The 13,053-nt window shown below is 40.5% G+C and overlaps 1 protein-coding gene across 2 annotated transcripts in view; it reads left to right on the top strand.

Annotated features, from left to right (window-relative positions):
- The window catches only part of SRPX (sushi repeat containing protein X-linked), a 39,131-nt gene extending 26,667 nt beyond the window's left edge, over window positions 1-12,464 (top strand). For both annotated transcript variants that reach the window (XM_062624095.1, XM_062624094.1), the window contains 6 exons: window positions 4,351-4,477; window positions 6,369-6,490; window positions 7,157-7,336; window positions 7,779-7,912; window positions 8,808-8,929; window positions 11,908-12,464. In XM_062624095.1, the coding sequence (XP_062480079.1) occupies window positions 4,351-4,477; window positions 6,369-6,490; window positions 7,157-7,336; window positions 7,779-7,912; window positions 8,808-8,929; window positions 11,908-12,088 (866 nt within the window). In that variant the 3' untranslated portion in view covers window positions 12,089-12,464. The remainder of the gene's footprint in view (window positions 1-4,350; window positions 4,478-6,368; window positions 6,491-7,156; window positions 7,337-7,778; window positions 7,913-8,807; window positions 8,930-11,907) is intronic.
- Window positions 12,465-13,053: the final 589 nt, after the last annotated feature.

Below are 13,053 nucleotides of genomic sequence, written 5' to 3'. Positions count from 1 at the left end.
TTCTGCTCTTGTTTCTAGGAAGTCTCTGATAAAAGCTTCAGCAGCCACCCACAAAGGAAAGTATTTTTTGGCTATCTGAATTGGCTTCCAGTAATTTAAGCTTGTGGGTGGTTGAGTATTTGTGCTCAGTGTTTTTGGTGTATGATAACTTGGTTTTCCTCAGAATTCCTGTGGCTCAGTCTACGTTAGCAAATGGCTTTGGACTCTCTCCACTGTGGCCTGATGTTCATAGAATTTTTTCAGGTTCCCAGTTACTTTGTGTTGTACAAATGTAGAAATGAGCCTGCTGCTTAGGTCTAGACTGTTTGTGTGGGCTCTTGTTTCTTATTTACAAAAACAAACCTTGTCCTTCTCAGTGGTGTGGGCAGAGGAAGAAAAACAAACCCTTTTAAATTTGGGAATGATAAAATGTTGTCCTCTGTATTTCCTGGCACTTCCAGAATCTCATCTGTTTGCAGCAACAGGGTGCTTATTACAGAGGATGCTTTCTTGCAGAGTAGAGTAAGCAAGTATGTCTTAAGCAAAAAAAAAAAAATAAAAGAAGTTAAGTTAGTGCTACAACATTTTTTTTATTCCAAAAATGTTGGATAGCTCTTGCACAGGGTATGATTGCAAGTCCCAAGTAACCCAGTAAAAGTAATACTATTATTTAAGTTCTGGTAATACCACATAGGATGGAGAAGACACCTTATAACCTTGGATGCACACAGTATCTTTATGCAAATAGTGAGTTATGCAGTTAGCAAACTGTTTAATAAGGTTATCAATGCAGTTTCCAACTGAATACATGTCCCTTACTGTATGTAATTTGTAGTTATAGAAAACTCATCAGTGAACTGCAGCCTACGAAAGCTTACTAGTGGCCAGGGGACAACTGGCTGAACAGCTCACTTCCAGCTGACAAGTAAAATTAAGGTGAAATACAAAGTATTTCTTACTTTAGCATATAAGCAATTAGTTGCACAGTGGGGATGTTAGGTGTAATCACAGGCACAGGCTCGTAAAGTTCATGACATAGGTAAGGAAGTAGCCTGAGGACAGCACAGCTATTGGCATCAAGTATGGAAAAATTACTGCAGACCTGAATTTATAACCCTCTTATAAACAAGGTGCTTTCCTCTACTGTTTTGTACTACAGTTGCACTGCTTAGTATTTTTCACAAAACTGTGGGGTTCACAGGGCAATGGTGAAGATCCGTATACAAAAGGCATAAGGCAAACATCATTGCTGGGCGAGGTATTCATTAAAAGGGGGTAAACAGATATAATTTTTCTTTTTTTAATTAAAGAAAATTAGGTATGTTTCAGCAGTCATTTTATGGAAGCTCTTACAGACAGTGAGTGTTCTGTCCTAACAAAGCAGACCGTATGTTCCCTGTCCCCCTCCTATAAGAAGAATGATATCCTTCATGTTGCTGAAATAACTTCGTTTAATAAAGATCAATGTACAGCTGCTTTTTATCAGTAAGCTAAAAATGCCAATACTCATTTGAATAATATTTCCATTATAACCTTAATGCACTGTAACATAGAAATGGATATTTTTGTCTAGAGGATTGAAAAATGTCACACTCTTCTATGAAGGTTTCATAGTCCTGCTGATTGTATGATACAGATTGTGGTAAATAGTTGTCACCATGCTAAGTCATCCTTTTGTCACATCCTAAGACTGTATTGATAGGTCGTTAACCAACAGCTTCCAACTATGAATGTCTGAAACAAGCTTTGCACTCTGAGTCATTAATTATACAGGCCCTGATAATGGATGTTTCAAAATACAGAGCAATGCCTTGTGGATGGTGGTGGGGAGAGCAGGAAAATCTTTTTCATTCTGCCTTTTATGATTTCCAGTCTCTTCATCTCTTTATGCTTTTTACATAGACTAATGTTTTGAATTAACTCCCAGCCATTGTTTAATGTCATCAGCAATAAGTAATAACAGCACGTTTATGTAGCAGCAAACCATTTACCTATCCCATAAGACTTCTGAATAAGCAAGCAGGGGGCATTCAATACATCTCTGTTTCTTTCTTCTTGTCTTCCCAAATTCACAAACCATGAGAAAGGCAGTTAACAAGCTCTTTAAATTTTATGGAAATGGTAAATGTGGCCAGTCCCAGAAGTATGATTTAAAAAAATATAAATCTAAAACCCATTTGAAAACTTAGCTTTTTTCTACACAAGGTTCAAAAGGCTGCTTTAAAATTTAGTATTCCAGTGCTGGCCTCCTGATGCCATGTCTGCAATGACACTTTCCTATGAGGAGCCAGAGCACCATTTGCTGTTGCTGAGTAGCCAAGAAAAGTGACAGCCTCCAAGAATGTGGCTGAACAGCACCACATTGTTTATGAAAACTCAGTTTTCCTGCCCATGAATTAAACCTTGCAGGCAGGATTTCACCTGTGTAATACATAGCCCTGCTAAACAGCTTAAGTAAATCCGCCTGGCTTTTCATTGGTCTTTCAGCAGTGACACTGTAGTAAGACTAGCTGTATGGGGTCAGATACCTTGCAGCATGTCCTGGCTCCAACTTTGGCCAGAAATAAATAGTTATTAAGTGGGAAAGTCCGACAGTCTGTCACTTACAGGATGATTTGTTCATCCTGATAAAGCCTCCCCAGCAGTCAGCAGTCTTGTCGGTTCTTCTGCTAGGGTTTGTTTTGTTTAGGTTTCTAACCTGCAGGTAGGTACTTTGCTCACATCATACGTTTTATTGAAGGGTTTGGGGTGGGGGGGTGTGTGTGTGTTTAAATTTCATCACTTGTATATTTGCTTGGATGTTCTGTGGTTGCCTTCTCTGCATTTATATGGGTTGGTTTTTGTTAAGGCCTGTCTTTCTTCTGCCAAGCTGTGGCCACAGGGGTTAATGTACCATAGATCAGCTGCAACTTTGTACAAGGCACAAGCAAAAAGACTCGAGTGCTGTTTGGTTTAACACATCCCAGTGGCCACTGCAGATAAAGAGCCTTTTTGGTAGACAGCTGCTTCCTCTTGGTCCATTTCAAAGCAGAGTTATTCTGGTGGGGTTCATTTAGTGCCTGTTGAATGCGAAGAGGCAGTTGAAATGACCAGAGAGAATATCCTTTCCTGGAATTTTTAAGTCCAGCTCAAAAGGCTGCCTGGCCGCTGGGTGCTTGGTGAGTAGGTTCCCACAGTAACTGTATTGTTTGTCTCTGTGATGTGCAAGTCCAAGCTGGTTTATACCAACCGGCTTTTGCTGCACTAAATAGTGTAATGAGCTTTCTGGTTAATCGTTTAAAACACTGGGCCCTTAAATGCTGTTCTGTCTTTTATTCCAGCTTTAAGTTTACTTAATGTATACTGTCCATAGTACAGTAGTGAGCTGTTGCCACAGTAAACTAACCAGAGCCAGAAGCAGCCTTTGAGTTATTTCTTATCCTAATTCAGCTACACTGAGGAGGTATTGATACCAGTGGTAGTCTTGTAGAGTAGGGCAGGGCACATGCTGACTCTAGTGTGAGGAGGTTTTCACATGTAGTGGGAAGGTACCCTAAATGTGACGGAGTGAGTAAGACACATGAGGGAAGGAGACAAAGTGCTACCTACAGCTGAAGTGGATGCTTTAAAATCCTGTCCATCCACATACCATAGCAGATAAAGGAAGGAGTGAATAAACTGAGTGATATAGAATACATAAGGAAGAACTAAGTGCCTTATGTATCTTTAGTGAAGGATGTAAAGTACAGGAAGCTTTAAATGCTGCTTAGAGGATTCTGCTGGTTTTTTTTTATTGCTTCACTCCCTGCAGTAAGAACCCACTCTTGCTAGCTTCACCTTCCAGGAGGATCTACAAAGAAATCAGTAATCCTCCCAGTACTACAGGAAGAGAGATGTATTTTTTCATTGCTTATATACCAAAAGAAATCCCACAGAAATTAGCATGTGTGTAAGAGTTTTCTATTGCTTTCTATTTGCAAGTAAAGCGCAGTCCTGTCTCTTTGCTCATTTTTAAAGCTGGTATGTGACTCCATGGGAGTTATACCTAAAAGGTCTACCACACAGATGAACAAAGAGAGGAAAAGCAGAACATCCAGGCTCCTTGAGTACAATGCTGGACATCCTTCCTTAGTTCAAAGCTGGGGACTGTGTAAAGAAATGTACAATAACTACTTAGTTTTCTACATTGCAAGGCATTGCTTATTGTCATTTCTTACTCTTATGAAGTGAGAAGTACAGGCTCCGCATGCCTTGGCTGGGACAGCTCCAGTGTTGAGGAGGCCAGATGAAGGTGGTACTGGTTTACTCTGACAGCAGGTCAAGAGCTGTGAAGAAAATGCATAGTTGTGACAGATTCACAAGTACCCATTTCTGTGCCTTGTATTTCAACAGATACTGAACCTCCAAGAATCCAGTGCCCAAGTGTGAAGGAAAAAACTGCAGAGCCCAACAAGTTGACAGCCAGAGTGTTCTGGGACACCCCTGAGGGACGGGACACTGCTGATGGGATTCTGACAGAGTAGGTGCAACTCTGTAGATGTTTGTATTTTTCCCTTTTTATCCCTGGGGTCCTGGTTAGCAATTCAGCTGATGAAGGTGGCCAGGTTTCCTTTCCTTTGACTCACCCAAGATGCTTTCTTATAGCTGTCACATGTCAGTGGCCTGTAAAGAATTGCATGTTTAACTGGAAAAGAAAAAGTTGACAGCTTGGAGGTGAATCATTATGGGCTTCTATGTGAAGGGTAGAAGATTATTGTGGTTGCTTTAGAGCTGATGAAAAAATCAACAATAGCATTTTGACTGCACCTGTGACATTTTCCAGAGCTGCTTTGTGGGTCTTATAAACAAAAAGTTTTCTTACAGCAAGTTACCTTTTTATACATAAGAATGAAGAGAGATAGCAGCAGAAGCCATTTTGACTGTCTTATAAAACAAACTAAGGTGAATTCTGTCACAAAATAGTATCTGTGATATTCTTTAGGCTTCTTCCTGAGGTAGTGCTGGTTACTGCTGTCCCAGCAAACTGCAGTTACCTTTAAAGTAATGCTTCTTGTCTGAAACTCCAGTAGCTTCAAACATTGGATTTAAACTTAACACTTTCTTCAGAATTTCCTTGACAATGTTTCTGGTTTCACAATCCCCTTTTCCAGAAAAGCAAGGTGTACTTGTGAAGGTTCACCATCTAATTTTCCTGTCATTATCATGCAGGATTTATGTCAGTTTATTTAGATTATTGGAATGGTAAGCATATAGAAAGTCTACTTTATTCAGTAAGCAAGTTACATCTTTTAACAGTACAGCAGTGGACCAGTTAAGCTTAAAAGCTCTAAGTTCTAAGCTTAAAGATGTTTACAGTTTTATGTGAGTGTAATAAAGCTGCTGAAAGACACAGTGACATTGCCTTTTTATTGCTATAATTAAATAATATCAGAAAGAAGAATTCATTGCACAGTTAAAAACAAGATTGCTGTTAAGGTTTGATGTTATAATTCTATGGCATTTAAAAGTATTAAAAAAAAGCCTGAAAAAATAAAAACTTTGAAAAGTGTCGGCATAAAGAAATTCTAAAGTCTTTTTTGATGTAATGTCTGGCAGGCAGAAAAAAAACAAAAGGTGGTTATTATTCCACATAGGTTTTTGTCACATGAGTAACTGTTCCCAGCCCAAAAGAGGCCAGCTATTGATCCGTGGAAGCTTTTCCATAAATCACATCCCTATTTTTTATAAAAATTTGCTGAACTGTGATGTTTACCAATTATGCGGTGCTTCCCTTAAATCACTGGGTCCTGCAGTCCTGTGAGTACATAACCTTTTCCATTACGTGGAACACTGCTCAACCTCATGCTTCAATACTGAGGATACATTTAATGTGTTTGAATTCTCCTGCTGTGTTTGCAGGATAAGAACAAGGTCCAGGTGAAAATGCTGCTGTGGATCCCCATGCCCTTCTGCTGTGACAGTAGATCTCACTTTGTATTCCATTTGTGTACATATGAGGACTCATAAGGAGCAGCCAGATAGGGCATATCCCTATTCTAAGAGGCTGGAAATTTACTTACATTCTGCCAGCTCTGAGTTACACTGAAGCCCTGACAGTGGATTTTTCATGATACGAAAGGTGGGAGGACCAACCTTTTCGTATTTAAGGAAAAGGAAGCTTGAGTTCCTTTGGGCATGGTGAGATGTTTGGCTACCTTATGAATTGCTTTACAGGAAGTGAGCCCACTCTGCAGGGTGGGACTTTGGCATGTGACTTCAGGGTGGGCTCTTGGTAACAAAACTAAAGGTTTGTCCTTTGCTTACTGTCAGTCTTCAGTCATGCAGCACAGCCAGCCAATCTTTACACCATTGTCAGTAAGAAAATACCAACTATTTTACAAATATTTGTCCTGTTTTATCTCCTGTTTTAGTGTTATATTGAAAGGCTTGCCACCAGGGTCCCATTTTCCAGAAGGCGACCACAAAATCCAATATACTGTGTTTGACAGAGCTGAAAATAAAGGCACTTGCAAATTTCTTGTTAAAGTCAGAGGTAAGAATGATGTTTTACGCTATAAACACAATCACTGAGTTGCATCTGGCTTAGTAGGCAATTTAAGAAATGTCCTTATTTCTCTATTTGTCTGCAAATGTATGCGTATATAAACTATGTTGATGCTGAAAGGGCGAATTCCATCTTGCTCAAGACCCTGGGGGCCAGGCCTGCAGCAGGGTGGACAGCCTGCACTCCACACATCGGAGAAGAGCTTCATTGATCTGTCCTGCCTCCAGCTCTGCACCCCTTCCCTCCTGATATTTAGCTTGTGAGCTGCTGAAACAAGTATGCAAAGGAGTTTTTTCAGCTGTGACTCACATTCATCAAGCAGGGCTGCCCTTCCACAAGTCCAGATCTTCAAACCTGCAGGTGAATATTCAGAGATGAAACCTGTAGGTTTCAGCTTCAGCTCTCTTTTGTGCTCCATGACCTTTTGTCATCATGATACCACAGTTACCTATACATCTGTATCATTTTAGTTTACATGTAAATTAAGATGGGGTTGGTTGTTTGTTTGGAGTTTTTAAGTACATGACTAATAACATAGAAAGCAAACAGAAAAATATCTCCTATATTGGTATTCCACTGGCCATGCTACCCTAGTAACAAACGGGCTGATTCATGCCTTGTCCCCTTGTGTTTTCTTTGTCCTCTTGCTTGAAGTCAGGCGCTGTGTGAAATTAAATGCCCCAGACAATGGCTACATCAAGTGTTCAGGTGATGGAAATAACTATGGTGCTACATGTGAGTTCTCCTGCATCGGTGGCTATGAGCTGCAAGGAAGCCCAGCTAGAGTATGCCAGTACAATTTGGGGTGGTCAGGAGTGGAGCCAAGCTGTGCACGTGAGTATTCTACTATTTAACCAGAGCAACGGTTCTTTCTGGCAGTGAGAATTTGTGAAGGGGGTGTGGGGTGCAATGCAGCTGCAAACTTATTGCCTTGGAGGTAAGAAACTTAAAGATCTTTATCTCCTTGGCCAATTTGCACTTACAGCTGAAACCTTTGCCACCATTGGCTGCTCTTCCCTAGGATGATGATGATAACTCAGAACTGATAGTGTGTTTTAGATCAAAGCTCTCTTCAAAACTTCACATTCTGAAGTCAATCCATCTTGCAAACCAGAACAGTTTAAGATAAAATTACTGGCTTTAATGAGGCCAGTATTTCACTCATCTCGTCTTTATTACTATTTCCTGTTCTTGTGCTTCTGCTATATAAATGTACTTTTAGAAGCAGACCTGTTTTCAGTATGCTGTGTAACTTTTGTTTTAATTTTCATTCTAGCCATGAATCTTAATGTGAATGTGAGGACAGCAGCAGCACTTCTCGATCAATTTTATGAGAAGCGAAGACTGCTAATTATTTCAACTCCTACTGCAGCCAACTTCTTCTACAGGTTGCAGTTGGGAATGCTGCAGGTAAAACAGATTTCAGGGCTGGGATTGAAAGTATTATTTTTATTTTCTAAAGAAAGACAACAAGATAAGCTCTGCTGTTTAATATAAGCCCACAAAAGTCAGCTATGATACTGTAGCCACTACAGGATCTGGCTGAAGCAGTAAGAATTAACCCAGAACCACGTTTCATGGGTTTGAGTTGAACCATCTCTCCAGCCTCTAATTCAGCTCTCTACTAGATTGTGCTACCTCTGACCAGTTGCTGAATCCCAGGCAGTTCTGACCCTCATCCATCCTCCCCAAATTAATTTAATATTAATTTATGCTTAGTAATCATACCCTAACTCGAGTCCTAAAGAAGTTGAAAAGAACCCAAACCCTCCAGCACTTCAGTGGTTGCAGTTCATGCAAACTAGGCTTACAGACTTTGTAACTACAATGCAAGGAAGTGTGAATAGCTTCAGAAATAAGCAGTGCACCAGCAAACAAAGGAGCGGAGACTTAGAACAGAAATAATTCACACTGCTGGGTTAACTTGGCAAGAAAATTCAATATATTGATCAAAATGAAACAGTTTAAGATACTGAATTTAATGGCTATAGTACTTTGCCCACTGCTTGACGGGTCAAACAAGTTGACCAGAAAGAAAACTTTCACAGTCAACTTCAATTTCACATGCCTTGCTTTGATTGCCAGATTACTGGCTCAATGCTTAATACCCTGGCATCTGGTCATGTGATTACAAAGACAAATTTATATTTCTAAGAGTAGTGAAGAATCTGTTATTTAACATTGCCTGGAGTCACGAGGCTCTACTTCTTTACAGTGTGAATCAGAGACTTTTCAAACTCAGGCTCAAAAGAACCCCATTCTCTCACTGATAACTGACAACTCTTTCTTCTTTTAACCCTTCCAGCCGGCACAGTGTGGGTTAGACCTCCGACATGTTACTGTAGTTGAATTGGTTGGTATCTTCCCAGCACAGATAGGAAGAATAGGTGTAAAGCTGCTGCCCCCATCACTTGCCCTGCAACTCAGGTAAAGTAAGCTCTCACTACCATTGTGTTTGCACCTTAGCATGTGAGATGTATTGCTTTTGATTCTCTGCATCTTGCTTTCTAAATATATATATTCTCCTCTACTATACATAGCTAGACACTGGAAGGTAGATGTTGATGAGTAAGTTTTAGGATTAATTTGCTCTCTATGTAATAGCTACTGCAAACTCATGGGCATTTGGTATTTATGAAATTAAGAGTATAGATGTCAGCTTGTTTCACATTTAAATGGGTCACAGCCATTTAAACGTGAAACAAGCTGATGTCTATGCCACTCTTTCAAATGCCATGTCCTCCTTGCCTGTTTGCTCAGAGTGGATTTCTGAATTATGTTAACCCTCTGTGAACCCTTGTGATCATGTTAGAGGTTTATGATTTTTGGGTGCTGCCACTGAAGAAAGTTCAACCGTGTCTGCGTTTGTGCTGGAGTTGGTCTGATGCAGTCCTGACTGGCTACAGCCACTATGCAAGGACAGCCTTGGCACAGCTGCCAGTGCAGCCCCAAATGGCAGTGACAGCCCATCATCCCTGCAGTGCTGCTGGGGGTTGTGGCCAGGCCAGAAGGGAAAGCAGTGGTTGCTCTTTGAAGTCCCACAAGTAGAAATTATATAGGAAATATTTCAAAGGAGAAATTATCTCAGCCTTCTCAGCCTGACTACAACATCAGCAGTTTTACTGAGGTGCCTAAACTGTTTTGACTTGGTTTTAGACTGGCAGGGGATTGATTTTCACTTGAAAGGGAAGGATTCAAGTGCCAGCCAGCACTTCCTAGAGCCAGGAGAATGACCAGAGCCAAAAGTGAAAGCCTCATAGGCACGGAAAAAGGTACTTGTTTAGGAAAAAAAGGCCCGGGGGTATTTTAGGCAACATCTGTTGTGATATGCCTGAAGAAATGTCTGCATTTTTCACTGTCCCCAATTAAAACCCACTCCAAATCAGGCTATTTCTTGGATTGCCAAAAAAAAAAAAAAAAAAAAATTTTCTCTATAAAAGGAAAAAGAGAGCACAAAGAGCTTTTTTATTCAAGAAAGTTATAATGCTTTAACCCCAGCCAGCACCTAAGTACCCCACAGCAGTTATTTGTTCACTCCCTCCCCACACCCCAAGTGTGATGGGAAGGAGAATCAGAGAAAGGTAAAACCCATGGGGTTGAAATAAGAACAGGTTAATAATTGACATAAGGTAAAATATAATAATGATAACAGAGGAATAAAACCCAAGAAATTCAGTTTGTTTACTACCCGCTGACTGATGCTGAGCCCATCCTCAGACAGTGATTGGTGGCTCTCAGACAACACCCCCCAGTTTCTAAACTGAGCATGGTGTTCTATGGTATGGAATATCCCTCTGGCTAGTTCAGGTCAGATGTCCTGGCTGTGCTCCCTCCTCACTGGCAGAGCATGAGAGACTGAAAAGTCTTTGATTAAAGTAAGCACTACCTAGCAACAACAAAAAAACCTGGTGTGTTATCAACCCTGTTCTCGCACTAAATCCAAAAAAACCAGCACTGTACCAGCTCCCAGGAAGAAAATTAACTCTATCCCATCTGTCATAAAAGGCTTTTCAGCACAGGAAAGGTGGTGTTGGATTGCAGGTCTCTACAGGTGGGGAGTAGTCTTTGTTTCTCCACAGCTGAGACGAGGGAGAAAGAGAGACTTGTCTTTATATTCCCAGAGCTGGCAAGCTGCTTCATCCACTAACTAAAGTTGAAATGGCTTTCTTGTGCCTCTGTAGAAAATGATAAGCTCTGGTAATACCTCATTCCTTGCCTCCCACAACCTTTAATGGAGCTACATTTCAGAAACCGGTATAGAATGACCTGCCCTGCACTCAGTGAAAGTTAGATCTCCATTTGATATTTTTTTCCTCTGTTACTGCAATGTGTGAATTCCAGCATTCCAGTTCTGGAAGGCACTTAAATCAAAATTAAACACATGCTTAAACATCTTGAATAAAGATGCTGTCCAGAATTTGCATTCAGTAAACTAATGAACACAGGTACCCTAGTTAAAACTTGGTACCTTGGAACATTAGCATTAAGATTTATAAAGGGTAATATTTTTAAGTGGGATGAGGCACAAGAGGAATGTAGTTTCCTGTCACCATAGCTTAGGTTCAAATTTCATTTTAGTTTGAATTTAATAGCCAAGTTTCCTAATTGCAAAAAGATGTCACATAGAGCACTCAAACATGTTAGAAGGCAAAGGAAGGTCAGTTTTGATACTTTGCACCTCTTTTCCCTGTCCTGAAACCATTCTTTCACAGCTGGCTGAATTTATTTTCCCCACACCAGTGCCATTGACTGACCACATGTCTAAAGCTCTCCTAGTTCATTAACCCCTCAAGCAAAACATGGAAGTGCTGCTTTTTTTTGTTACTGTCACACTCCAGAGGAGCTCAAATCACCCCTTTTACCCTGTGGAAGGAAAGGGCTCTGCCATGCTTAGCAGCGGCTTTTCTTCTCCTAAATTGGAGTTACCATCAGATAACTGATTTCAGTAATTTTGTCCTGCTTTATCTCACTGTGGTTTTACACCATGTGGCAGCCAAGAATGGGAATAGCCTACTTGTGACTAGCTGCAACACAACAGTTTTCTTTGGGCAGTGCATATAGCACCTTTTTTGTCTTATGGTTTGGTTTTGGTTTTTTTTTTTTTCCTCTTGTGATAGCAATAGGTAGTGGCATGTGCTATAGTTACAGTCAGGTCTGAGAGGAAAACAGAGCTGACTGCAGTTACCTTGACCCTTCCCTACTGCAGAGGTTCAGCATGCAGCATGTGCAGGAACCCACCCTAGCTGATTCCTTGTTCTTACAGCTGAACAAAGCAGAGCCTGTATAGTCCCTGTTGACCAACCCTGCCACCTTCTGCTGAGTTCCAACAGGCTTGTTCTGCCACTTTCTAGTTTGAAGCGCCTAGGCAGTAGATGATGGGCTTTAACAAGTTCCTTATTTTGCAGGCTGCTGTTAAGGATCCCCCATTACAGTTTCAGCATTGTAGTGATGGACAAGCACGGAATGGACAAGGAACGCTATCCTTTCCCAGCAACCCCAGCTGAGCTATTTGCACTTATTGACAATTTTCCTCTGAGAAAAGAAGAGATGAAGCTGCAAGCAGAAATTGGCCAGTCGTGTCCCTAATTCAGGGTTATAGGGCTTGCAGATTTCAGTGAATTTTTTTTTAAGTCAACATAATTCTCTTTTTGGTGCTACACAAAGCATGGCTTTTTTAATCACTGACATAATGGGTTTTTGTGTGTGTTAAGTCAGTCTGGCTGTGTAGCTACTCCGCACAGAGGTATACATGGTGCTTTCATGGTGCTTTTTTTGTACTTTCAGCCATTTTGAGATAAATGTGTATGTAGGATTGCTATCATTGGAATTTCTTGTACAGAGAGTGAAGAACTGAGGCATGTTCTGGGAGTTTATTTTGGATTTTTCATCCAGTGTAAAATTAGGGTTTCTTTCTTACTGTTTGTAAGTCTTTTTATTAATAAAATATTGTTTTGCAAACACATAGTTTTCTAAAATTCCTCTTGCTGACTAAAGCTGATTAATAATTCTGTGATTAAATTCCTCTGCGCAAACCATTACAACAGAGACATTAGCCTCAGACTGAATATGTAAAAGCAACCCAGCAGTGTCTTTCAGTTCCACTAATAATATGGACGATCCAGACACAAAGCAGCAGCTGAAGCCAACACCAAGTACCTGTTTTCAGGAGCAGAGAGGAGAAGACAGCTGGTAGCAGCAGTATGGAAGCCATTACCAAGAGGAGTATGATAAAGGAACAGTTAGCAGTGTAGAAGATGGGCAGTAATTAAGAAAGGCCATGTACTATAATGCTTGATAGAAAAATACCCTCTTAGCTGGTATGCTTCTAGCTTTTCATGTCCAGTGGACTTGGAGTAGCAGATTTCATTCCCTCTTCATCTTGGAGAGACTGGGCTGTTGATTTGATGGCAGGGAAACAATACTCTCATCAAGGATTTATCATTTTCAGATCTGTGAAAATACTTGTTTGTAAGTCATCACTTATGAAAATGTTTCCTGCTTAATGAAAAGAGTTAGGAGGCAACCAAAAAAGGAAAAGGGTTTTCTGTTGT

The sequence above is a fragment of the Pezoporus occidentalis genome, unplaced genomic scaffold, assembly GCF_034315485.1.
Source record: "Pezoporus occidentalis ecotype Australia unplaced genomic scaffold, CSIRO_AGI_Poc_V1 ctg261, whole genome shotgun sequence".
Lineage (NCBI taxonomy): Eukaryota > Metazoa > Chordata > Aves > Psittaciformes > Psittacidae > Pezoporus > Pezoporus occidentalis.
Note: the sequence above shows the minus strand (reverse complement) of the source record. Positions and strands in the feature narration are given on the sequence as shown.